The 27,236-nt window shown below is 61.2% G+C and overlaps 1 protein-coding gene across 1 annotated transcript; it reads left to right on the top strand.

Annotated features, from left to right (window-relative positions):
- Positions 1 to 6,749: 6,749 nt before the first annotated feature.
- On the top strand, positions 6,750 to 27,236 carry CD81 (CD81 molecule). Its single transcript, XM_070457851.1, has 8 exons — positions 6,750 to 7,046; positions 21,163 to 21,277; positions 24,224 to 24,321; positions 25,053 to 25,127; positions 25,390 to 25,494; positions 25,922 to 26,023; positions 26,371 to 26,457; positions 26,640 to 27,236. The coding sequence occupies exons 1-8, from the start codon at positions 6,981 to 6,983 to the stop codon at positions 26,700 to 26,702; spliced, it is 711 nt and encodes a 236-aa protein (XP_070313952.1). The 5' UTR covers positions 6,750 to 6,980; the 3' UTR covers positions 26,703 to 27,236.

Raw genomic sequence — 27,236 nt, 5'->3', positions numbered from 1 at the left:
TCCTGCATTGGCAGGTGGATCCTTCACCACTGCACTATTACTGCGGGAGTCACAATAATATCAGGAGCTTACAGGGTAATGTCCCTTAATAAGCCAATAAAGAAATAACATACTCCAAACAAATGACAGATTACTCCATTGTTCCAGCCAAAGGGCAATAAAAAGCATAAAGTCTAAATTCAGCTGAGATGTACCTTTTAAGCAAAGTTTTGGTTCCTCCAGAGAGATGTCCAGCTGCCAGCACAAAAATAAAAGTCTCTCTTGTTGCTGGGGAACCGTGGTGCTGCTGCTGGATGGAAGGCTGATCTCCTTGGCGAGACAGCTGCACCATTCGTCACCATTTCTCATAAAGAGTCACCTTTACCAAGCCGAGGGCTTCAGAGAGCTGGATCAGCAGTCTGGGTCTGCTGTCAGACGCTCGGTATTTACAGCCCTGCTGTTCGGGCACCAGTGTGGCTTCTTCACGTGTTCTTATTGATAAGCCCCCAGGGGCCCTTTGAGCAGCTGAGCTCCGATAAATACGACGACATCCTGACACAGCCCATTCTTATATCAAAACAACTGCACTTCCTTTTTGCTTGTTTGTAATTATTAGGTTATGTTGGTGCAAGTTTCATTAACAATGTTGTGTTAGTTTCAAGCTTACAGCAAAGTGAATCAGTTAAACATATATATATATATATATATATATATATATATATATTTTTTTTTTTTTTTTCCCAGATTCTTTTTCCATACAAGTTATTACAGAATCCTGAGTAGGGGTCCCTGTGCTATAATAGGTCCTTGTTGGCGATCTATTTTCTATATAGTAGTATGTGTGTGTGTTAATCCCAACCTCCTAATTTATCCCTCTGCTCCAAACAGCTTTACTTTTAAAAACATTTTTTCGTCCTTGCCATAATCAATGGATTAATACATTGTCACTTAAATTGTTAAAAGTAGATTTGAAAAAATAAAAGAGTAGATTGGATATCATATAATCTCAATACACAGTATCCTTTGACACACAAGAGTTTAAAATTTTGACCAAGTCCAATTTACCTATTTTTTCCTTTTTCTTTTCTTTCAGCCACACCCCATGGCTTGCAGGATCTGAGTTCCCCAACCAGGGATTGAACCCAGGCCGTAGCAGTGGAAGCACCGAGTCCTAACCACTAGACCACCAGGGAAATCCCTACCTACTGTTTTTTTTCTAATTTTGCATGTGCTTTGGGGTTGTGTATACGAAATCATTGTCTGACTCAAGGTCATGAAGGTTTATGTTTTTCTCTAAGAGTTTTACAGCTTCAGCTCTTACACGGAGGTCTATGCCCATTTTGAGTTGACGTTTGTGTATGGTGTGAGGGACGGCCCTCCCTTCATTCTTCTGCCTTTGGATTTCCAGCGGTCTCAGCACCAGTTGTTGAAAAGACTATTCTTTTTCTCCTTGCATCGTCTGGGTGTCCTTGTAGAAAGTGATTGCCCGTGGATGCGAGTGTTTATTTCTGGACTCCCGACATTGTTCCACTGATACGCTTGTCTGTCCTCAGGCCAGCGCCACACCGCCGTGATCTCTGTAGCTTTGTGGTAACTTTGAATCAGTAATGTGTCTCCAACAGCTTTCTTCTTATTTTTTAAGATTGTTTCGGCTATTCTGGAGCCCTTGCATCCCCACATGAATGTTAGGATCAGACTGTGAAAGGCCAGCTGGGATTTTGATAGGGATTTCATCGAAGCTGCAGATCCATTTGGGGGAGCACCAGCATTACAACCACATTTCCGCATCTTCTGATCCGTTATCATTGGCTGTCTTCGCGTTTTGTCGGACCTTTAATTCTGTTCGGCAAAAAAAGTCCTGTAGTTTTCAGTGTACAAGTCTTATGCTTCTTTTGCCACATTTATTACGGAGGTATTTTGTTCATTTACTGCTGTTACACGTGGGATTGTCTTCTTAATTCCATGTTTGGATTGCCCACTACTAGTGTATAGCAATAAAACTGACTTTTGCGTATTGATCTCTCTTTTTTGGCTGTGTGGGGCTCAGGTGTGACACGCGGGACCTTCGTTTTGTCACGCGGGATCTTTCCTTGGGCACACGGACTCTCTAGACGTGGCCTATAGGACACGGGAGTTGCAGCATGCAGGCCCACTTGCTCTGCGGTACGCAGAGTCTCAGCGCCCCGACCAGAGACGGAACCCATGTCCCCTGCACTGCAAGGCAGGTTGTTAACTACTGGACCACCAGGGAAGTCCCTGTATATTGATCTTGTATTCTGCCAACTGTTGAACACGTTTATTTATTGTTTTAATTTTCTGCATGTGGATTTCTTAGGATTCTCCATACGAGACATCATGTCATCTGCAAATAGAGATAGGTTATGCCTTCCTTTCCCATATGGGCATCTTTTAACTCCTTCATCTTGTTTAAATGCCCTGGCCAGAACTTCTAGGACAATGTTGAATAGACGTGGCAGGAGTATGAAGCAACACGGATAGACCTAGAGATGATCGAGGAAGTCAGAAAGAGAAACACAAACACCATATGTTATCACTTACATGTGGAATCCAAAACACGACACAAATGAATTCATACAAAGCAGAAAGAGACTCACAAACACAGAGAACAGACTTGTGGTTACCAAGGGGAAGGTGGATCGCGGAGGGAAGGATTGGGCTCAGCAGATGCAAACTATTATGTGTAAGATGGATAAACCGCAAGGTCCTACTGTAGAGCAGACGGAACTATATTCAATATCCTGTGAATATGTATTCAATATATGTATAACTGAATTACTTTGCCATACAGCAGAAATTTACACAACATTGTAAGTCAACTATATTTCAATTATATATACACATATAGAAAGAGAGGGAGAGAAAGAGAGAGGGAGAGAGAGAGAAGTGGCAGGATTTGGGGTCCTTCCCTTGTCCCTGATCTCATGGGGGATGCGCTCAGATTTTACCACTAGCTGTGATGTTGGCTGTGGTCATTTGTAAACACCCCTGATCCAATGGAGGACGTTTCTTTCTATTTTGAGCGTGTTGAGTGTTTTCATCATGAAAGAATGTTGGGTTTTGTCAAATGCTCTTCCCACTTCTATTGAGATGATCATATAATTTGTTTTTTATTTTATTAATATGGCTTAGTAACTTTTTCAGATGTTAAGCTCTTTTTGTTTGTTTGTTTTTTAAACATAAACTTGTCTCCCTTGGGGGCAGCCTTTGAGCTCTTGTCAAGTGCAGAGAGGGTGGCAGACATCCTGTGAAGCGGGCTTTGCAGAAACAGCCTATCTCCTTTAGGTGGTCTTTGCTTATTTCCACAGGAAATGAAGGCAAGGAGGCGGGTTCAGCGATCCCACCCCCGCCCCCCCTCCACAACACACACACAGTACGCGTGTCCCAGAACAGCAGTGAGTCACCAGCCCCGGGCAGAGAAGCCTCTCCGTCAAACACACTTGAAGAAGGCCCTGGCCTCCTGCCTCCCAGGAGCCAGGCCTTGCTCCGAGCGCCTGGGCCTGTGGTTGCGTTCACTGCAGATGGGACACGGAGGAACCAGCCCCAAGTCACTGGGAGCAGAAGACCCAGGACAAGTCCAGCTGGGCAGTGAGGCCTGCTGGGCCTGCTGAGCTGCTGGCCAACCCCCGCCTCCATCAGCTCCCCGTCTGTCCCGGGGCAGTCAGGGGAGGGCGGGGGCGGCAAAGGTGGAGGGGGGGCTCCCCTCCCAGGCTGGCAGGCCCCGCTCCCTCCCCCTCATCTGGGAGCTTGTCCAGGTGTCCCGGCCCAGAGCTGGGACCAGAGCTCTGCGGCCCAGCAGACAGCAGGAGCCTTGCCCAGGCCGTGCCCTTGGGGCGCCCCCCGCCCCCAGCTCACGCTGGCACACCTGACACGCCACCTCTGCCTGAGATGCGGACCACTGTGTCAACATGACCTGCCCTGGGCACCCCGAAGGGGCATGACTTCTGGGGAGTCTGGGGGTGCTCCCAGGAGGGGTCAGTACTGAGCGTGGATGCCAGAGAGCAGGTGCCGTCCCCCGAGGCCTGAACGGAACACAAGGGGGCAAAGGAGAATGCTCCCTCCTCCGGCCCCACCCCCTGAGCTGGGGCGGCTCCTGGCACCTCCTCCTGCCCTCAGACTGTGGTTTACAGCATCGCTGGGGCTCAGGCCTCCAGACTCAGGCTGGATGACGTCACCAAACTGGCCCTCCTGGGCCACCAGTGTGCCCACGGCAGGTCATTCCCAGCCCTGTAACCATGCGAGCCAATTCCTCCCGGGCCAGGCCTGACACTCTCCTGCGGAAACCCTCCAGTCACCCCCACTGGGGCCAGAATCCAGGGCAGCCCCACGCTGGCCTTCAGGGCCAAGAGCCCGCCTCGCTCTGACCTCCCCACCGGCCCCCAGCTCAGACCTTAGAGTCTAGCCCTCTTCCCACATTCTTCTGCTACCACCCACCAGCTTCCTGTTTCCAACCTCCCCCTCTGCCTGAAACGCTCCCCCAGCCCCCCAACAAAGGCCTGCATAGTTAAAGCTATGGCTTTCCTAGTAGTCAGGTACGCGTGTGAGAGGTGACCCATAGAGAAGGCTGAGCGGGGAAGAATTGACGCTTTCAGACTGTGGTGCTGGAGAAGACTCTTGAGAGTCTCTTGTCCTGCAAGGAGAGCAAACCAGTAGTTAGGATTAACTACACATTGGGTTGGATCGGATTCATTCATTCAGTGAACCCTGAATATTCATTGGAAGGGCGGAAACTCCAATATTTTGGCCACCTGATGCGAAGAACAGACTCAATGGAAAAGACCCTGATGCTGGGAGAGATTGAGGACAGGATAAGAGGGGGGTCGACAGAGGATGAGATGGTCAGATGGCATCATTGACTCAATGGACATGAATTTGAGCAAATTCTGGGAGACAGTGCAGGACTGGGAAGCCTAGGGTGCTGCCGTCCATGGGGTTGCAGAGTCGGACATGACCTAGCCCTAGCGACTAAACAACAAAAGCGCCCCACAGGGCTGGCTCCATGGCTGACTTCTCCTGGAGCCCCATGGAGGAGCTTCCCCCACCCCGCAGTGGCTTTGCATCCAGCATCCTCCGAACAGCGTCTCTTCCCAGCACTGCCATGACCATCGTGGGGTGACATCTGTCACCCTCACCAGGGCCTGAGGTCCTCAAGCAAAGGGGCCCTGGCTGTCCAGCTGCTCACAGCACCTGGCACACAGCTGGCACCTGCAGGACTGAAGCAACGGACAGAAGAAGCGGGGCAGTGGGCCAAGGATGCAGGCACACAGTTCTGCGGCTCCTTGAGCTTGGGCTCTCTGCCCCACCACCCCCTTCCCAGAAGGCCCAGGGAAGAGACAGCCCACAGCGTTGGCAGGGAATGTCTGCATCACTGCAGGGAGCGGACGGGAGGACAGGGTGCCCAGGGCACCCAGACAAAAGTGAAAGTGAAAGTGTTAGTTGCTCAGTTGTGTCTCTTTGGGACCCCAAGGACTGTAGCAAGCCAGGCTCCTCTGTCCATGGAATTCTCCTGGGGACCTTCCAACCCAGGGATCAAAGCCAGATCTCCCACATTGCAGGCAGATTCTTAACCATCTGAGCCACCAGGGAAGCCACCTAGACAAGCGACTCTTCAAACTGAAGTCCTGTTCTGCCTCCTGGTCAGCAAAAAAGAATCCAGGCAGACCCCTCAGTGACGTTACTTCTTTTGGTTATAACCTTCAACATGCACAAACCCCACACTTGCGCTCCTGGCTCTTCCAGAAGCGTGAAGCCGAAACAGGTTTTTAAATAAACCAACAAGAAAGCTATAGGACTAGCAGAGCCTCTCAATGGGATACGACACAGTAGCCACTGGCCTTCTTCAGCTGCTGAAATGCAAACCCCTGCACCATGAGCAAAATCGGCACGTCAGTCCTGGGCGGTGGCACTGGCCATGTTTCAAGCGGTCGGTAGTTTACTCGCGCCAGGGTGACGGCAGAGGCAGAGCTCCCGTCTCTCCAGCGGCGGTCAGCTTGCTGTCACCTGGGTGGAAAGCTTGACGAATCACCTCTCTGCCCCCTGCTTAGCTCAGGCAGTGAGGGTAGCGGGGAGCTCAGGAGTCAGCAGGCCTGCGGGTACTGGCACCACCAGGATTGCGTGAAACACACCGCATGTCCCAGAGGTGGCCTGGGCCCCTTGGACGCAACACTCTCTCCGTGACCTTTCCAGCACAGACTCCTCTACCAGCCCTCAGCGACTCCCCGTTTCCACGGGCCAAGGGCTTAGCGGCCTAGACCAGCTTCTAGGGTCTTCATGCCAGGGCCTCCTCCAGGGCCTCCTCTCTCCCGACCCGACCCGGCTTTCTGTCCCGAAAAGCGCTATGAACAAAGCGCGCTGCTGTCTGCGCTTAGCTGTTGGCCGGTGCATCACCTCCTCCGTGGCGCCTTCTAGGATCGCCCCCAGGAGCCTGAAGGAGGAGGGGAAGTGAGTCTTCCCTGGCTGCAGGCCAGTCCTCCCGCGCGGCTCCTCGGGGAATCGAGCGTGCCCGCAGCCCAGGGATGCGTGCGGCGCATGGCACTGCGCGCCCAGGCTCCTGCGTCCTGACTGCACTATCTGACACCCGAAGTGTGTGCGCCACAGGGGGAGGATCGTGCGCCCCTTCCCTGGGGGCCACGCTGCGGGCTGGGGCTGCGTCCACTCTGCGCTCCGGCAGCAGGGGCGGGGGCGGGGCCTCGGGGCGGAGCCTGTGGGCGTGGCCTCGGCGCCCCATAAATACCGGAGCGGGGCGCGCGCCCGGCCTCAGAGTGAGCGCGCAGCGGCTGCGAAGACTCAGGCGCGTCCCGGCCAGGCCTTCTGCTCGCCTCGTCCGCGTCCCTCCGCGTCTCTCGTCCGCGCGTGCCCCGCGCCTCCCGTCTGCGCACCTCAGCCTCCCGCCAGGCTCCCAGCCGCTCTCCAGGCCGCCAGGCCCCGCGCTCGACACCCAGGACAGGCACGCGCCCCGCAGGCCGCCCGCCGCCCGCGCCGCCATGGGGGTAGAGGGCTGCACCAAGTGCATCAAATACCTGCTCTTCGTCTTCAATTTCGTCTTCTGGGTGAGCCTGCATCGGGGGTGGGAGGGCACTCCCCGATCCCGGCAGGCCGCGTACTCCGCTAGGCCCCGCCAAGGGGGCGCAGCCGGGCATCCAAGTTGCGGGGCCACCTGTGTGCGCCCAGCCCTGGTGGGTGGGAGGGCCTAGGCCGGCGAGTCGCGAAGGCGGGGTCGTCCGGGGCCGCCGCGCCCCTCGGCGGCGGGGCTGGGGCCTCTAAGACGGGTTTCTGGCCTCTGCGCGTTGGGACTCAGAGCCCTGCGGCCGGGCCCTTCGGGGACCTGGGGTCAGTTCCCGGCTGGTGATGGTGGTGGTGCGGTGGGTGCGTGTTCCGAACCCAGCGCCCGGCTACTGCTTAGTTCTCCTGACCGCTGTTTCTGGGACCACCCTGCTTCTTGGGGAAAGAGGGGCTCGAGGGCGGGGCTTGGGACGCCCCGCCTCCATGAGCTCATCAGGGCCACCGCCCCTAGATGGGCGGCCCGGCCGGGTGCCGTGGCTGGCAGGCGGGCGAGGGGAGGTGGGATGGCGCGCTACAGTTTGCCTTAGTCTTGGGGACGGTCCACCCCACTCTGGGCCCGGCTCAGTTCATCCTCCAGTTTGCTGTCGCCACCCTGGGGGTCGGTTTGGGGGTCTGTGCCCGGTCGAATTGCAGACAAGAAGCGCCCTGGACCCGGGTAGCCCACGTGCGGGGTGCCTGCATAGCAGTGCCCCCAGTTTGTGGGGCCGAGCCTCCTCATCCAGAGGTCGAGTCCAGCCCCTCCTCGCCCTGGTGCCCTGCAGAGGCTGCGAGGGGCGAGGGGCGAGGGGCTGAGCGGTGGTCCAAGCTGGCACAGGCAGGGGGCCCGGAGAGCTGGGCAGCTCTGAGCCTGAGGGTGCTGGGGCGGGGTGGACGCCCTGCTCGGGGCTTGGAGAGAGGTGCCCACAGGTGCGACGTCGTACGGGTACTGGAGGGCTTCCTGGGGCCTCCGGGCGGCAGGCCCGAGTTGTGTTTCCTGACCAGCCTTAACTGCTGGCTGGTGCCGGTGAAGCTTTTCGCTTTGTTTCCATTTCCTGTTGGTGCTGGAATCAGGGGCGTGGAGATCTCTTGCTGTCCCGGGGGGACCCAGGCGTGGAGGTCGGAAGCCCCTCTGGCAGCTGTGCGCTGCCACCCCTCAGGGGTCCACGGGCAGGGTCCTGGGCCCCCTCCTGGCCCCTCGTTGCTTCTCCACCACCCCAGGCTGCTAAGCCCTTGTCCTGGGGGATGAGGACTGCCTGCTGGATCTCAAGTCGACACGGGGAGGCTAAAGTTTTTAAAATGGCTCCAGGAGAACTGTGTGGGCCTGGGGACCTCTGTTTGCCCTCCAGACGTCCAGGGTCAGGTCCCAGGACAGAGAGGTGTGTGTGTGGCGGGGGTAGGGCGGAGGCTGGACTTGGAGTAGAGGTGTCACATCCTGCCTGCAGGGGCGCCCGTGGCCATTGCCTCTGCCCTGGGGGTGGGAGCAGGGAGGCTGGCAGGATGGGCCAGGGGCCGGGCAGCCTTTACTGAGGGGCTGGCCTTGGTGTTGATTTAGTATTCGCTTGCTTTGGCCTTGGCAAATCTTGGACCAAGCTTCCCGGGGAAGCCCCTCCCACTGCGCGGCCTGGGAGGTCTCCCAGCAGACTCCCCCCACCCCCAGCTCCTCCCAGCTGCCTCTGGTAATTTCCCAGGTTTCCCAGGCAGCGGGGGCGGAGGCCTGACATCCCCCCCGGGGCCACTCTATTCAGACCCAGGAATTGCTTCCCCTCCCTCCCCTCCCGTGCCCTTCAGAGCTCTGAGAAGTTGGCTTCCAGGGGCACGGAGCCCCGCCCACCTGTGGTCGGGAGCGGGGTGCCCCTCTCTGCACCCCCACCCCCAGCCAAGAGTGTGCAGCTGGGGTGTGGAGCCCAGCCCGCTGCCCTGGTCCTGGCTCCCTCCCTTCTGAAGTGGGGATCCTGTTAGTTCAGGAGCTGGGTGCTGGGCACGGTGGCCGCAGGGAGGACCATTCTGCTCGGCAGGTGTAAGCCGTGATGTGCGGAGGGGGCTTCTGGCAGTTGGGTGCCTGGAGGACCCCGCAGGGCCAGCCCCACCCGCGCGCCCCGGCCTCGGTGGCTCAGTGGGTGCTGGGGGCAGGAGCCAGGCCTCTGCGTGTCTGGATCCCGATCTGGGCACTTTCGCAAGTTTCGTTTCAGAGAGTAAAGCCCTCCCCGTGGGAGGCGGCTGCACAGGCCTGCTGGCATGCCGTCCTGGAAGGAGACGGCCCCCACGCCTGCCCCCACACGCCAGCGCACGCGCGTGCGCACACAGACACACAGACACGGGCTCTCACACACACACAGACACACACACACGGGCTCTCTCTCACACACACACACGGGCTCTCACACACACACATGGGCTCTCACACACGGGCTCTCTCTCTCACACACAGACACGGGCTCTCACACACACACAGACACACACACACACGGGCTCTCTCTCACACACACAGACACAGGCTCTCACACACACACGGGGTCTCACACACACACACGGGCTCTCACACACATACACACACACACACACACACGGGCTCTCTCTCACACACACAGACACAGGCTCTCACACACACACAGACACACACACACACGGGCTCTCTCACACACACACACACACACACACACACACACGGGCTCTCTCTCACACACACAGACACAGGCTCTCACACACACACAGACACACACACACACGGGCTCTCACACACGGGCTCTCTCTCTCACACACACACGGGCTCTCTCACACACACACACACACACACACGTTCTCTCACACACACACACACATACACACACACGGGCTTTCTCTCACACACACACACGGGCTCTCACACACGGGCTCTCTCTCTCACACACACAGACACGGGCTCTCACACACACACAGACACACACAGACACAGGGTCTCACACACACACGGGCTCTCACACACACACAGACACACACACACACGGGCTCTCTCTCACACACACACACGGGCTCTCTCTCACACACACACACGGGCTCTCACACACACACACGGGCTCTCTCTTACACACACACACACGGGCTCTCACACACACACAGACACACACACACACGGGCTCTCTCTCACACACACACACGGGCTCTCTCTCACACACACACACGGGCTCTCACACACACACACGGGCTCTCTCTTACACACACACACACGGGCTCTCACACACACACAGACACACACACACACGGGCTCTCTCTCACACACACACACGGGCTCTCACACACACACACGGGCTCTCTCTCACACACACACACGGGCTCTCACACACACACGGGCTCTCACACACACACACGGGCTCTCTCACTCACACACACACACACACACACACACGGGCTCTCTCTCACACACACACAGACACACACACACACGGGCTCTCTTACACACACACACACGGGCTCTCACACACACAGACACACACACACGGGCTCTCTCACACACACACACACACACACACACACACACGGGCTCTCACACTCACAGACACACACACACACACGGGCTCTCTCACACACACACACAGACTCTCACACACACACACACACACACACGGGCTCTCACACTCACAGACACACACACACACACGGGCTCTCTCACACACACACACACGGGCTCTCACACACACACACACACACACGGGCTCTCACACTCACAGACACACACACACACACACACGGGCTCTCTCACACACACACACAGGCTCTCTCTCACACACACACAGGCTCTCAGACACGCACATGCACACACTCCCACGTGTCCACACCAGACCCTGTGCGCCTGTGGAGGTGGCCGAGGGCTATGAGGTGGCCAGGCTGGGGGAGGAGTGGCCCGGCCCGAGCTGGGAGCAGGGCCTGGAGCTCCCACCCGCTGGGGCGTGTGTGGGGGGCTGGGAGCTCCCCGGCGAGGCGGCTGGGACTCGAGGCCCTGATGCTGGGGCACCTCAGGGCCTGTGCAGGCTCCCGGCGCTGCGCTCCTGCCCAGCCCAGAGTGGGCGAGCCGTGGGGACCGGCTGGCCACATCTGTGAAATGGGTGTGATAACAGCCTCCCCTCTGCAACAGCAGCAGCCTCGCCCTGGCCCCCTCCACCCCCACCCCATGCAGTCAGGCCTCCTTCCGGAGGAGGCGGCTGGGGAGAGGCTGGTTAGAGGCCCTGCTCACCGGCCTTTTGTGCTCGAGTCCAGATGGCACATGACTGTCTGTCACTTAGCAGTTCTGTCACCTTCGTTCCTGGGAGAGGGGCCAGACCCACCCAGGCTCTGCTGGGGGCAGAGACTTCCTGCGCCCAGTGTCAAAGGGGCATGTGGCCTCCCCTGGTGACCCTGGGAGTCTGGCTGCCGAACTTTGGGCCACGGCTGCCGATCTGAGCCAGGCCGAGAAGAGGACGTCTGTGGTCTGTGCCCAGGTCAGGCTTGCCCCGGGGGAGTGTCTGGGCACCAGGGGGTACAGATGTGGGCACCCGGGCCCCCCGCGGCCTCCAGCTCACTCTGCCTTCAGAGATGGAGCTCACCCTGATCCCTATCTCTTACAACTTTGAAGGCCAGACAGAAATAAGCTCCCGCCAAACCACCCTTCTCCCAAATAATCTACCCACACACCTTCCCAGCGCCTGAGAGCTGTAACGGGGGAACCTGGGTGGTGATCAATAAGGTTTAGAGTCCAGCGCCTGAGGGAGGGGCTGATGGCACGTTTGCACTGGGGCCGCGTTTTGGAGAAGGAGCCAGGTGTGGGGGGGTCAGGGGGCGGGGCCCTGGCCCTGCCCGCACCCTAGGACCTGGGCCAGGCTGCGGCCAGGTCTGGGTGTTTTCCACCTTGGAGGCAGCGCTGGCCGGTGGCCAGAACTGCCCACCCTGCAGGAGCAGATTCACTATGACAGGTTAGCAGAGTCTCTCCTGGGCCGTTTCCACCTGTCCGCTAGATGTGGTTTGACCCAGCAGGCTTCCTTCCAGAGCCTCTGGACTTCAGTGCCACCCCCCCCCCAACCCCAGCCCCCACTCCCTGCACACGCTTTTGTTCTGTGGGGCCTGGCCTGAACCCCTACTCCCTACAGCAAAGCCGGTGCCGATTCACACAAGACCACCTGGGGCCTCCAGGTGGGCGCCCAGATGCTGGGGGAGTCCCTGCAGATGGTGGCCGATCAGCAGTGGGGTAGCCACCCTCCCTGGGCTGAGGACTGCTGGGCTCCACAGACAGGGAGGCAGCATAGAGCCGGGGCTGGGGGTGGCGTTGGGTTCCTTAAGTGCCTGAATCAGTGGTGAGGGTGCTTCGGGCAGGGGGCTCCAGGCCCCGGGTGTGGGTCAGGTTGCCACAGAGGCCTGGGGAGCAGGGCCCCCTTACCCTTTCCACTGAAGCTGTAGCCCTTATACCTTCAGAAAGTTGCTGCTCCCTGCACCCCAACTGCCAGGGAGATGTGATGACTGTGGGGAAGGTGACGGACAGGAAGCCAGGCCCATGCAGAGCTGGTGGGGGTGGGCAGGCGGCCCCTCTGGCGTCCCTCGCCGTCACAGCGAACCTTCTGTAGCGACTCCCGCGCCCAGGTCGGCCTGGGTTGTAACTCTCCCTCGGGGAACATCTAACAGTGCCCTGGAAGCCTGCCCCCCCTGCGGGTGGGTGCTGAGTTTGGCTCTGTGCTGCAGCCAGTAGCCGGCTATGGCCCAGGCTGTGACTCTGCGGTTACCAGTGCCCCGGGCATCATCAGGGGAGCAGGAGCAAGGACCCCGAGCTGCCTGCCTCCCTGGTCTCCAGTCCCAGGTGCTGGCAGACGTAGAGCTCGATAGTGTAGGTCTTAGGGGCACAGAGGCTACCAAGGGGCAGCGGGCCTGGGAAGCACCCCCTGCAGTCCTGCCTGCTCAGGGCTCACGGGGTGTCTCCCTCGCACACAGCCGAGGTCCTCTCTGCTCCCACCCCAGGGCTCAGCTGCCTGCCCTCTGGATGGACAGTCTTCCCCTCTGTCCCCGAGATAACAGCTCTAGCCCATGTGAAACTCCCCTGCGCCTTTCCCTTGCCTGTAAGGGGCGATAAGGAGCCTGAGGTCCCAAGTGGCCCACTTGAAGTGGTAGGAGCAGGCTGGAAACCAGGGCCCTTCCTTCAACCGCTGTGGTTCAGGGCCGGCCTGGCTCCAGGCAGCGACAGGGTGGTGTGGCATGGCGTGGCATTGCCCCAGGGCGAGTGGCTGTGCCCGGGCTTGTGGCGAGCAGGTGTTGGCCAGACACCCTGAGCTGCCCCAGGGCCCCTCTGCGCGCCTCTGCCCCCTGCCCTGGCCCAATCGCCTCCTCTCTCCCTCTGCAGCGGGCGCCCAGCCCACCAGGCCCTCCTTGTCTGATGTGTGTGTGGCCCCCTGCAGCCCAGCCTTGGGACGGCAGTGTCCACACGCGCCCCCCACCCCCGCGCAGGGGCCGAGGGGGGCAAAGGGACAGCCCACACGGGGGGCTCTTTCAGCCGGTGGGGTGGGTTTGGGGCGGGGCAACAGGCTGCTTCCTGGGCCCCTTGCCACAGTGGGCGGTAGGCTCGGCAACTGGCCCAGAAAGTGACCAGGCCTGCTCTGCTGGGCCCCGGGAGGCGGCGGGGGCCTGTGCTCACCTCCCAGCAGGAGGGAGCTCTGGGATCCCCCCGCTGGCGAGGCCCTGGGGGTCCGGAGTCCTTCCCCACCCCCACTCCTATTTTTAGAGGCCAGGCCAGGCGGCTTCCTGAGGTCAAGGGGGCTGGAGAGGGGTTTCCGCTTCCTGGCTGAGCCGAGGGTCCTCCTCTGTCCTTCCTTCCTTCCTGCCTTGAGCTGGGCGGCTCTGTTCCCAGAGGGCATGGCAGGACTCCGGGAGGGCAGAGTTGGGCCCTGTGTCACCCTGTCTGGTCTCATGGCGGGTGGAGGTGGAGGGTCAGCCTGCGGGACCAGGTCCCGGCCCCGCCCGAGCAGGGTGCCCTCTGACCCCGCTGACCCTGCACGCCCGTGAGCAGAGTCTGGGCTACACCTCTGCCCTCTGACCTGTCCCAGAGTCTGCAGGGGGCACTTCCTGCCCTGCTCCCTTCCTGTGGCCTTCACTGTCCTTCTGGGTGGGTCTCCAGGCCCCCGGACCTCTCGGGTGCCAAACCGCGTGGGCACTTGCTGGCACGTCTCCCCAGCCAAAGGGTGCACCCCTCTGGGTGGCGCGGAGCCGGAGCCCTTCCTGGGTCAGACAGCCATCCTCCCTGACAGCGCTGGACTCTGAGGGCATGAGAGTGGGGGAGCTGCTGGGGCCCAGCTGCCGATTAAGGGGGTGCGGGGGTGCATGAGTATCCTGCCACTCCTGGAACGTGTGGGCACACTTGGGGCGACCACACGGCCGGCGCCTGGGGGTGGGGAGGTGCCCGAGGCCTGGCGGGGGTGGTGGGGGGCAGCGGGCTCAGCTGAGAGGGGAAGCGGGGAGACACCCGCTCCTCCGTTTCAGCTGCTTCTTGGAAATGCAGACTGGCTGGGCGGGAACCCAGTGTACTTGGCAGCTCCCCCACCCCCTCTTCCTAGCTGACGCTATTATTTATTAATTCTGGGAAAGGAGGGAAGAAGAAAGAAACAGAAACTGAACCTTCAAATCATCACAAACAGCCCAGGCCGTCCCCTGGGGTGGAGCCCTCCAGTCATCCCAGCAGTGGGTCCACCAGCCCCTTCCTGAACTACTGCCCAGCCTCGCCCCCAGCAGGAGCATCTCGGGGTCCGGGGGCAGCTCGGGTGCAAGAGCAGGTGGCGGCAGCCCTTCCGACAGGCCGGCCGGCAGGAGAGGGGAGAGGGAGATGTACGGACCCCACCAGGGACCGGCCTGCCCGACACTCCCGACGGCCGTCCCAGCAGTCGCCAGCGCTGTCGGGCGCACTCTGCCCGTGTCCGCGTCCGCACCGTGAATTCCTCAGTGTGCACACGAGGCTACTGGAGGCAGGAAGACGCCCGGGCGGTCCAAGGTGACTGGAAGCTCCGGTTCCCACGCAGCGCCAGCACGGCGTGCTTTCTGTTAACACCGGACTCTGTTTTGTAGCGGGCGTATCCTTAGTTATCCAGTCCCTTGTTTGACGTTAAACCTCAGTTCTGTGGACAAGATTTCAACATTTCCAGATGCTTCCTGCTGGCTGCTGGAATCCTGGGGTCCTGACCTCGGTGGAGAAGGCAGCCAGGATCCTTCAGGACTTGCTGCTTAGAAGTCCAGTAGACAGGGATCTGGGTGTGGGGGCTTTTAAACAGCCTGTGTGACAGCGTCAGCCGCACGTTTAAGATGCCCAATCTGGGGACTGCCCTGCTGGCTCGATGGAGAATCCGCCTACCAGTGCAAGAGGCGCGTGGGTTTGATCCCTGATCCGGGAAGACCCCGCATGCTGTGGAATAACGGAGCCCACGGACTGTGGCAGTGAGAAGCCCCCACTGCAGCCAGAGAAAGCCCCGCAGCGGTGAAGACCCAGCACGGCTGCAAACAGGATGTCTTCAAAAGTGAAGGCTTCCCTGGCGGCTCTGACGGTAAAGAATCTGTATTCAAGGCCGGAGACCCAGGTTCAATCCCTGGATCGGGAAGATTCCCCTGGAGAAAGGAATCACTTACCCACTCCGGTATTCTTGCCTGGAGAATCCCACTGGCAGAGGAGCCTGGTGGGCTACAGTCTGTGGGGTCACAAAGAGTTGGAGATGACTTAGTGACAAATTTTCACTTTCTTTTTTACCCAGCCCCCCAGGAAGGCCAAACTAAACTCGGGTCCAGAGTACGCATGTATTCTGTCCCAACAACCCTTGGTTTTGACGACCTGCTCAGCGTCTTCATGAGCCTGGCTCTTGAAGGATTTTCTCTTTGGCAAACTATAGGGCTTCCCCTTTTTCATACTGTTCATGGGGTTCTCAAGGCAAGAATATGAAAGTGGTTTGCCATTCCCTTCTCCAGTGGACCACATTTTGTCAGAACTCTCCACCATGACCTGTCTGCCTTGGGTGGCCCTACACGGCATGGCTCCATTGAGTTAGACAAGGCTGTGGTCCATGAGATCAGGTTGGTTAGTTTACTGTGATTGTGGTTTTCAGTCTTTCTGCCCTCTGATGGAGAAGGACAAGAGGCTTATGGAAGCTTCCTGATGGGAGGGACTGACTGAGGGGGAAACTGGGTCTTTAACTTATATGCAGAGTACATCATAGGAAACGCTAGGCTGGAGGAAGCACAGGCTGGAATCAAGATTGCCGGGAGAAATATCAATAACCTCAGATATGCAGATGACACCACTCTTATGACAGAAAGTGAAGAAGAACTAAAGAGCCTCTTAATGAAAGTTAAAGAGGAGAGTCAAAAAGTTGGCTTAAAGCTCAACATTCAGGAAACTAAGATCATGTCATCCAGTCCCATCACTTCGTGTCAAATAGATGGGGAAACAGTGGAAAAAGTGGCAGACTTTAGTTTTCTGGGCTTCAAAATCACTGCAGATAGTGACTGCAGCTTTGAAATTAAAAGACGCTTACTCCTTGGAAGAAAAGTTATGACCAACCTAGACAGCATATTAAAAAGCAGAGACATTACTTTGCCAACAAAGGTCCGTCTGGTCAAGGCTATGGTTTTTCCAGTAGTCGTGTATGGATGTGAGAGTTAGACCATAAAGAAAGCTGAGCGCCGAAGAATTGATGCTTTTGAGCTGTGGTGTTGGAGAAGACTCTTGAGAGTCCCTTGGACTGCAAGGAGATCCAACCGGTCCATCCCAAAAGAGATCAGTCCTGGGTGTTCATTGGAGGACTGATGCTGAAGCTGAAACTCCCAATACTTTGGCCACCTGATGCGAAGAGCTGACTCATTGGAAAAGACCCTGATGCTGGGGAAAATTGGAGGCAGGAGGAGAAGGGGACACAGAGGATGAGATGGTTGGATGGCATCACCACCTTGATGGACATGAGTTTGAGTAAACTCTGAGTTGGTGATGGACAGGGAAGCCTGGCATGCTGTGGTCCATGGGGTCACAAAGAGTCAGACACGACTGAGTGACTGAACTGAACTGAACTGAGAGGGCTTCCCAGGTGGCACTAGTGGTAAATAACCCACCTGCCGATGCAGGAGATACTAGAGATGTTGGTTTGATCTTGGGATGGGAAGATCCCCTGCAGGAGGACATTGGAACCCACTCCGGTATTCTTGCCTGGAGAATCCCATTGACAGAGGAGCCTGGCGGGCTACAGTCCTTGGGGTCGAAAAAGAGTCAGACAGGACTGAGCAGCTGACACTTTCAGTTTCACACGACCTGGTAGGTTTTGAGGTAGGAGGCGCCCGTGGACACCATGCCTGCCACCAGGAAAGTGTGCACAGCCCTCACCCCAGCAGAGCCCCCAGAGCCTGGGGACACCGCCGTCCCGCTCCAGGCAGCCACTAGCCTGTCACTGGTGTCCGGGTCTGCATGTCTTGTTTGTAAAAGTTTTTCGGATCCTTAGTTCCCTGATCAGGGATTGAACCTGTGTCCTCTGCATTGCAAGCATGGAGTCCTAACCCCTGGACTGCCAGGGAAGTCCCTTTTATAGTTTTTATATGAAGAGAATCAGAGGGGGGGTTGTCCCCGGTTTGGGGGCTTACCGGGAAAGCACATGTGTATGGGCATGAATGTCCACCCCCACCCCCCACTTAGTGCAGTACCTGGGGGTGCAGGGGCTGGGCACAGGCTGGCGGTGGGGGGAGTGTCCTGGGTCCCCCACCCCCCGCCCTCGCCAGCACCTGGTCTGTCTCCGTCTCACTGTGGTTTCGTTTGCATCTCCCTTGGGACCGGTGACGTTGGGCATATTTCCGTGTGTTTATTTGCTGTGCGCGTTTTTTCTGTGGTGAAGTGTCTGTTCAGGCTCAGGTTTTCGTGAGGTTTCTTGGCCTGTTTTTTAAAAATCAGGTTGTTTGTTTTCTTGCTGAGTTTTGGAAGTTCTTGACACCTTTTGGGTCTGGGACCTTGTTAGCCATTTGCCAGCACCTGTCCATGCTAGTCTCTGAAGAGCAGGCTTCTTTCAGAGTTGGGGGTTTTCTGGGGCCCCCACCCTGCCCTCCTGGGGTGGGCTTGGGGGGTTGCAGTGCTGCTTTGCCCGTCCTCTGTAGGTGACCGTAGGTGAGTGCTCACCACCCCACAGACTGGGGTGGTCACCACCACCACTGCCTTCCTCAGGCCCGCCCCAGCGGGTGTGTGCGGGGCCTGGAATGGCCGAGGAGGGGGCAAGCACCAGGCTCCCCCTGTGCTGTTGGCCCCTCCGGAGGGTGGGGGGGCACAGGGAAGTCTGGAGAGCGCGGCCCCCCTGCACATCCCGGCATCTGTGCTGGGAAGCCCTTCCCGAGGCAGGAGAGGTGGAGGCTCTGCCTGACCCCCGGACCCCCTGCCTTAGCGTCTGGGGGTGGGGCAGGCGTGACCCTCACTGCTTCTGTTAGGACCAGGTGCCCCACATGGGCCTGAGCCTTGGGCCCCTGGGGTGAGGGGCTGCAGGGGGAAGATGGGGGTTCCAGCGCAGCCGGGGGTGGGAGGGGCCCCTCCACACTAGGCACCCCTTGCCGTGGGGACACCGAGGCTGAGTCGGGGTTTGGGGCCCGGCCTCTGGGGCCACAAAGGGAGGCCTGGATGAGGCTCCCCACCCAGCTCGCTCGTCCTGGACTCTCACAAAGCGCTCTCTGGACCACAGTTTCCAAACAGAATAAGTGGTGGTTTCCAGCCAGAGTTACCACGGCAACCCTCAGCCTCACCACCGCCTCCCCTGGAGGCACAGATGGCAGCCGGTTGAGCCAGGAGCTGGGACTCCCTCCGGAGCCGCCCGTCTCACCCCCCCCCCCCACCTCCCCTGCTCCAGTCCCCTGGGCCCTCCCACCCTCTCGCAGGTGTGATGGGCACCTGGGGCAGCCTCAGGAGGCCTGCGGCCCGGGCACTGCCCTTCGTGGGGTTTGCAGGGCCCAGGTGCCTGGGAAGGACCCTGCTGGTCCCACGTGATGCCCTCGGTTGGGGAGTGGCGGGGGGCAGCGAGCGCGGCAGTGCCTCCATCCTGGGGGGGTGGGGCTTGGGGGTGCCGCCCGCTCCAGGGAGGGTTGCCAGCAGCATCCCCTGGCAGGGGCAGCCCTGTTGCTGCCAGGCGCCAACGGTCCCCAATGGTCCCCGCCTTATCGTGCGCGAGCCAGCCCAGTGTGGGAGGGCCTGGACGGGTCTGCGAGCCTCCCGCCCCAACAGCGCCCCATGTCCCCTGCCTGGAGGTCCCTGGGGGCAGCCCGTGGGGCCGGGGCCTGGTGTCCCTCTTGCTCCACTGAGCATGGCCCCCGCTGGTGACTTTGGGCCCCACTCGGGGGCCAGCACTGGGCTGGCCAGGTGGCTTTCTTGGGGCCTGTGTTTTGGTTTCTCTTCCTCTTTGGACAGAGATCGACGGTCTGTGTAGGAGCTGGTGCTCGTAGCTCCAAAGACAGGCAGTGCCTCGCTGGTGGGGGAGCCCGGGGGTGTCTGCCTGCCCGGGTCAGATGCTCCGACGCGGGCCTGGCCTCCGCATGCCCTCAAGGGCAGACCCCGCCTACCCCTGAGCCCCCGTCCTCTGGGGGGTGAGTCAGCCGGAAACCCCCACCCCCACGCCAGGCTCTGCAGGAGCCCCCCCTTCCTGCCTGCTCTCAGGGCGGCCCCGCCCCTGGTTGTCTGGGGAGCACAGCGAGCTTCTTCCTCCCCCAGCGGCCTCCCTCTCTCAGACGGCAACCAGAAACCTCTGCTCTAATTCCCCCGCCCGGGCCCGGTGGCATCAGCTTGCCACCCCTCACCGTGTCCTGGCAGCAGAGACTTGGCGTTCACTCTCTGGAGTTCCCGGACGAGCTGGCTCAGGGCAATGCCACCCCCTCGGAGGAGGGCTCGGCCTTCCCCAGGCCGCGGGCCACGGTGCGGCCTCTGGCCAGATTTAGCAAGTAAAACACAGGGCATCAGTTAAACTTCCGCTGCAGGTGAACAGTGGGTGCTGTTTTAGCATGAGTGTGTTCCGGGCAGTGTTTGGGACACACCTGATACTAAAGAAATGTTTGTGAATAACCAGGTGTCTGAGTCTCATCTGAACACCCTGGCCCGCAGTCTCCCATGGTACTTGGTGGGAGGGTCTGCACGAGCCCCCAGTCCCCCTGCCGAAGCCCGCCTGGGGCGTCTGGAAAACCAAGGGGGCAAAGCAGACATGAGGCAGCGGGCAGCCCAGACCCCAGGGCCTGTGAGCCCAGGGCCTGTGAGCCCAGGGCCCTGTGACCCCAGGGCCTGTGAGCCCAGGGTCCTGTGACCCCAGAGTCTGTGACCCCTGGGCCCTGTGAGCCCAGGGCCTGTGACCCCAGAGTCTGTGACCCCCGGGCCCTGTGAGCCCAGGGTCTGTGACCCCAGGGTCCTATGAGCCCAGAGTCTGTGAGCAGGGCCTGTGACCCCAGAGTCTGTGAGCCCAGCCAGGGTCTGTGAGCCCAGGGTCCTGTGACCCCAGAGTCTGTGACCCCTGGGCCCTGTGAGCCCAGGGCCTGTGACCCCAGAGTCTGTGACCCCCGGGCCCTGTGAGCCCAGGGTCTGTGACCCCTGGGTCCTGTGAGCCCAGAGTCTGTGAGCAGGGCCTGTGACCCCAGGGCCTGTGACCCCAGAGTCTGTGAGCCCAAGGCCCTGTGAGCCCAGGGTCTGTGACCCCAGAGTCTGTGACCCCAGGACCTGTGAGCCCAGGGCCCTGTGACCCCAGGACCTGTGAGCCCAGGGCCCTGTGACCCCAGGGCCTGTGAGCCCAGGGCCCTGTGACCCCAGAGTCTGTGACCCCCGGACCCTGTGAGCCCAGAGCCTGTGACCCCAGGGCCTATGAGTCCAGGGCCCTGTGACCCCAGAGTCTGACCCCAGGGCCTGTGACCCTAGGGTCTGTGACCCCAGAGTCTATGAGCCCAGGGTCTGTGACCCCAGGGCCTGTGAGCCCAGGGCCCTGTGACCCCAGGGCCTGTGAGCCCAGGATCCTGTGACCCCAGGGCCCTGTGAGCCCTGCCCTTGGTGCTGACCCAGCAGAGGGAGGGCCCAGGACCCGCCTCTCTCTGCACCTCTGCATGGGGGATTCACATGTACCACAGCCAGTCTCTGAGCCACATGTGACCAGTGCCCTGCTCTCTCCCCAGCTGGCTGGAGGTGTGATACTGGGCGTGGCCCTGTGGCTTCGTCATGACCCGCAGACCACCAACCTCCTGTATCTGGAGCTCGGAGACCGGCCCGCCCCCAACACTTTCTATGTGGGTAAGTGAGGGGATGGGCTGCAGACCCTGGTCAGCTCTGGGCTGGGAGGCGGCAGGAACGGGCCACTGGGGGGTGTGATGGTAGCTCAGTCAGGCTGCAGACAGGCAGCCAGGAGGGCTTCCAGGAGGAGGCGACTCACTGGGGCTTGCTTCTCCCTGGGGCAGGGAGGACGAGGCCCCCCAGCAAGAGCTCGGGGGTGGGGTGGGGGGTTACGTCAGCCTGGGGGCCCCGAGGGGCCTGGGCGCCCTCTGCAGTTGTGCCAGGGCCTGCCTGGGCCAGGGTGCTCCCAGGGAAAGCTGGATCCCCTCTGGTTGGGGATGGGAGCCAGGGCGGGAGAGCGGCAGCTGGGTGGGGGCGGGGCGCTGCCTTTCAGGGAGGCTCCTGGGCGGGTGGGGCTAGATGCCTGGGCTGCCTGGGGCCCCACCGGCTGCCTTATTAGGCCTCGGCCCTTCAGGCATCTGTCAGGCTGGGTGTGGGGTGGGGGCCCCCAGGGGCAGGGGTTCTGCCTCCCACTGTGTGCAGCTGTGCCCCTCCTTCCGGTCCCACCCCCCCCCCCCCAAGATGGGCCTGGCTCCCGGAGAGATCAGGGAGGGTGTGCGGAGACGCTTCTGTCCCCATAGGCAGAGCAGCAGGCAGGAAGCCTGCAGGGCTCGTGTGGGGCCCGTGACCACCCGCCGCCCTGCGTGGACCCTGCAAGGGGTCCCAGTCCTTCCCAGGCGCTGCTTGGGGGCCCCATACTCGGGATACATGCTTGGCTGCTGGGCTGGGGCGCCCCAGGGCCATGGAGGTCCTCTTTGGGCCGGGCCCCGGGAGGGCTGGAGCCCGTGGTCTGGTGGCGGTCTCCGGGGCCAGCCCTCCACAGAGGGTCTCCAGCCCTTGTCCGCAGGATCCCTGGCTCCCCACCCCCCAGGCTGCGGGGCCCCCTCAGGTCTGAGTCTCAGGCAGAGAGCGTGGGTGTACGCACCTCGAGAGTGCACAGGGGACCGTGACCCGCCTCCCCCGCCACCACATGCCAGGCACCCTCAAGAGCCAAGCGGTCAGCCTTACCCACTCGTCTGAGGACGCACGACTGTTCTCTGAGGCCTCTGGACGCTCCAGGGGTTTCTCCCCGGGGCTCCTCCCAGGCCTCTCCTCCCCCTGCCCAGGGCCCCCCCCCCCCCGCGTGGCCACAGTGCCCTGTCCGCGTCCGCCTCTCCGAGCTCTCGGTGCGGGGCCGTGGGCGCACCGGGGGAAGGCAGTCCCTCTCCTCGTGGCTCGGCTGGCTCCTGCTCTCAGCCCAGTGTGTGGCCTGGCAGCCGGGAGAGGAGCTGGAGGCCGCCTGCCTCAGGCTGGACGGGGCAAGGGTGGCAGCGGGCTGCAGACCTGGGTGGCCCCGCACGGCCCCCTGGGGACACAGCCCGGGGCAGACGAGTGGGGGTCTGGGGAGACCTTGGCAGAAGACTGGAGGCTGGGGGCCGGGCCCAGGCCGCGGTGGGAAGGGTCTTGCAGGGAGGCTTGTGGGGGGCATGGCTGGCATTGCCGGTGCCCCTCCAGCCCGTTCCGCCACATCACGCCGTTGCTGGGCCTGAGGGCCCCCCTCAGGGAAGGAGTGAAGGAGTGCTGGGCCACCTGGCAGGCTGGGAACCAGCCCCTGGTCCCAGGCTTCTGCCACGCCACCATGCCACCAGGGGAGGGGCCTCTCAGAGCCCCTCTGGCTGCAGTGTCCCTGCCCACCCGGGGCCCGCCTTCCGGAACCCCCTGGCTGGCTCCGACGCAGACGGGGCCTGCCAGGGAGGTGGGGGCAGACGTGGGCCCTGACACGAGCTCTCTGTCCACTGCCGGGAAGTCAGGGTGGTCAGCGAGGCTCCAGCAGCAACCGGGCCATGCGGCAGGGCCCGGGAGGGTCCCTGGCCTCACTGGCCAGAGCCAGAGCCCACTGCAGTGGGAAGCCTGGCACTGTGGGGGGATCTGGGGGCCGGCACCTGCAAGGGTGCCCCTCCCTGGCACCCTGCGCCATCCTGCTGAACCTCAGGGAGGGCCATGGGGATGGGAGTCTCGGAACCTGGTCGTGTCCCAAGTGAGGAGCCCCTGGGGCTTCCCCTTGGCCAGGTCCACTTGGGGTCGCCCAGAGGTTCTGTCTGGCCCAGAGGGGACCTCAGGCTTCTTCTGAGCCTGGCAGTGGGTCCCAACTCCCAGACTTCTCCAGAGACTGGCCAGGCAGGGCCAACAGGCCCTTGGCACCACGGCCCTGGGACCTGGTGTCCTAGCTCTGTCCTAGCTTCGCCTGCTGCGTAACCATGGCAACTGGGGGCAGGGGGTGGGCCCAGGTCTGCTGGAAGGCCTAGGGTTGTGGGAAGTCTTTGGAGAGACGTGGTCAGTGTTTCAAGGGGCGAAGGCCCCTTGTGGGTGGTCTGCAGACTCAGGGAAGGGCTGTGTGGCCATCAATGAGTGCTGGGCAGGCCAGGAGGACAGACTGACCCTGTGTGTCGCCCTCAAGTGAGGGGGGCCGGCAGACCCCAGGTCTCCGCTTCGCCCCCCAGGCCAGTAGCTGGGCCCTTGGCACCGAGAGACGGGTGACTCTCCAAGGCCCACCAACCAAGCCCTGGAGGCTCTCAGGAATCAGAGTGCATACAGGTGGTGGGGTTAGGCTGAGGCCCCTGAAAATTCATGCCTGGCCATTCGGTCCTGGCCTCGGCGATGCCTGCCTCCCTCCATGTCACAGAGGAGGGAGCTGAGGCCCACAGAGGTGCCCACACGGCCCTGCCAGGCCGCTTCCCCCTCGAGGCTCCTCTCCAAGCCGCTGACCTGGGTGTCTGACCTCCTCCCGGCAGGGTGGGCGCCAGCGCCTGGTGGGCCCTCTGGAGCCCCGGGCAGTGTTGTGCGTGCCCAGCACAGGGAGGAGGGCTTCTGGGGGGCTGGGGCTCCGGGACGGTGGGTCGCTGAGGGTGCCCTCTCTCTCCGCGGCAGGCATCTACATCCTTATTGCCGTGGGTGCCGTGATGATGTTCGTTGGATTCCTGGGCTGCTACGGGGCAATCCAGGAGTCCCAGTGCCTCCTGGGCACGGTAAGGTCCTGGGCTGGGCATGGGGTGGGGTGGGGGCCCGCCAGGGGGCAGAACCAGGAGCTCGGTGCCAGTGTGGCCCTGCGAATCTCCTGTGAGTGCCAGCTCTCCGGCTGCCCCAGTTTGTTCTCAGACCCCACCGTGGCAGATGGCCGCTATGGCTAGTTTTTTGTCTAGTTCCTGGTTGTAAGTCCCAAAGTTGCTTCTCTCTCTTCTTTCTTAAAACAAGCAACAGATACGGTAAAGTGTGAGTCCCCACTGCCGGACCAGCATCAGGTGTCCCTGGAAAGTCACCCACCCACAGGAAGCACAGGCCTGTCCGTACTGCCCAGGGCCTGGCGTCTGGGCAGTGTGGGCTGGGGAATCTGCACCTGTGTCTCCGTGGGGGGCTCCCGGGTGCACCACAGTGACCCCCTTCCCACCGGCTTTGCTCCCTGTCCCCTCCCACCTGCCCAGAGCCAGCCTTGCCCTCCCCCCACGCAGCCGAACTGTCCTCTGGAGCCCAGTCCCTCGGGGCTGATGAGAAGGGTGGCAGGTCAATACCTGCCCAAGTCCCAGACACCGCTTCACACAGTTCATCCCCGTCAGGGCTGGGGTGGGTGGGTGCCGCCGAGCACCCCACACGCGCCTATGGGTCCCTGGGTTGCTCGTCACCTGCCGGCCTCAGGAAGCCCCGGACCCCCTCTGGCCTGCTCTGACTTCCTCTCTGCCCTCCCCTCTTCTCCCCTCCCCAGTTCTTCACCTGCCTGGTGATCCTCTTTGCCTGTGAGGTGGCCGCTGGCATCTGGGGTTTTGTCAACAAGGACCAGGTGAGTCATTTCCAGGTGGTGGGGCAGGGGTGCCGGTGGGGAGGGCAGGGGCTCAGCCTGGGGGCGCTTCTCTGGGCAGGCTCTTTGGGTAGGAAGCCACAGAGGGCTTCCTGGAGGAGGGGGCGCAGCGGCCAAGTGGAAGGCAGAGCCCCCCCACCCCCAGCTCCGGGCGGTGGGTCCATCCTGACCTTCCAAGAGAGCCAGATGAAGGCACGTCTCGGGGGGGAAAGTCCCCCTGTGCTGTGAGCACCTCCTTCCCCAGATCGCCAAAGACGTGAAGCAGTTCTATGACCAGGCCTTACAGCAGGCCATAGTGGACGACGAAGCCAACAATGCCAAGGCCGTGGTGAAGACCTTCCATGAGACGGTACGGCGGGGCCGGAGGCTGGGGGCACCAGTGGCGGGGGTTGGGGGGGCGGGCGTCCAGGGAGCCTGGGGCACCAAGGTAGAGGCCTGGGCTGCAGGTTTTGTCCTCTTGATGTGATCTCAGCCTGGAGCGGGAGGGGCACCAGGGCCTGGCAGCCCCACTCTCGGGGACTTGGGCTCTTCTGGGGTTCCCCGGCGGGAACTAGGTGGGCCAGGCCAGCCGGGGTGCAGCGCAGCTGAGTGGAAGAGTGGGGAGGAGTGGGCCCCTTGGCTTGGCTCTCCCCTAGGAGGGGCCGGCCCCCGGCCCCCCGGCGCCCAGCCCCCCGGCCTCCAGCCCCCCGGCCCCCGGGCCAGGGCGGCTCCTGAGGTCTCTGCAGCCTGCGGGACACATGCCCAGGGCTGACGGCAGGCGCCCTCCACCCCTGCAGCTTAACTGCTGTGGCTCCAACACGCTGACCACACTGACCACCTCTGTGCTCAAGAACAGCCTGTGTCCCTCCGGTGGCAACGTCATCACTAATTTGTTCAAGGTACGTGGCGATTCCCGTTTGGCTGCCGCCCCTTGGTGGGTCCTGGGTGGTGGCAGGGCCTCCCGAGGCTCCCACAGGCCACGGCCAGGCCATGGTCATGCCAGGCCGTGCAGTGGCTGGAGTTGGGGCTGCGGGCCAACCCTGGCCCGACGGTGCTTCGTGGTCTCTGAGCCGGGGAGGGTGCCCTCGGCATGCTCGCTCTTCACACCGGCCAGAGATCAGGTGCTGTTCACGCCTCTTCTGGAGGCCCCTGGGGGTGCGGCTATGCCCCTCCACGGGGCCGCGGGCTGCTGCCTCATGGGGTCGGAGGACGGGCGCCTCTGACTGCCCTCTGGCCGCCCCTGCAGGAGGACTGCCACGGGAAGATCGACGAGCTCTTCTCGGGGAAGCTGTACCTCATCGGCATCGCGGCCATCGTGGTCGCTGTGATCATGGTGAGTGGGGCGGACCGGCTCTGCTTGGGGATCCCCCCCACACTGGGGGTCTCCGAGAGCTGACTGAGCTGACCCCCCGGGGGTCTCCACCCCCTCCCCACGGGGTCTGGGAGCGGATAACCTGCCCACGCCCTCCCCAGGGGCCTCTGGGAGCTGACAGCCCGCCCACCCCCTCCCTGCAGATCTTCGAGATGATCCTCAGCATGGTGCTCTGCTGCGGCATCCGGAACAGCTCAGTGTACTGAGCCCGCGGCCACTGAGGCCTCGGGGAGGGGCCTCGGGGACCCCAGCAGCGCCCCCCGGAGCGACCCGGACACTTCTGAGGAGGGGCCGTCGCCACCTGTGTATATAACCTCCTGGTATCACTGCTACACTTATCAGCTTTTTTACTTTTGAGGTTTTGTTCTTGTCCCGAAGCTTCCTGTTAACTGTCCTTTTGGGGCTGACGTCACCTGTGGGTGGCGTGTGAGTGGACTGTGGGGACTGCAGGGCAGGGGCCCCCTCTGCTGCTTGGGGGCTCTGCTTGCTCAGCCAGGCCTCTCCTGGGGGCCACCAAGGGCCGTCTGGCCGAGCTGCACCCATGCGCCCGTCCCCATGGGCAGCACACACGCTCAGCCTTTTTTTAATCCTTGTTCCTTTCCGGCCACCTGTCTCTAGAGCCGGGTCTACGAGCAGCCTTATGCCTTCAATGCGCACCTCTCCTTTCTAACGCGTCACCTTCAATTGTAATTACATCTTGAAAAGTCATTCAATAAAGAAGGAAAAACCAGGCATGCTAA

This window comes from Odocoileus virginianus, chromosome 28 (genome assembly GCF_023699985.2).
Source record: "Odocoileus virginianus isolate 20LAN1187 ecotype Illinois chromosome 28, Ovbor_1.2, whole genome shotgun sequence".
Classification (NCBI taxonomy): Eukaryota; Metazoa; Chordata; class Mammalia; order Artiodactyla; family Cervidae; genus Odocoileus; species Odocoileus virginianus.
This window is presented reverse-complemented; position numbering and strand designations above follow the sequence as displayed.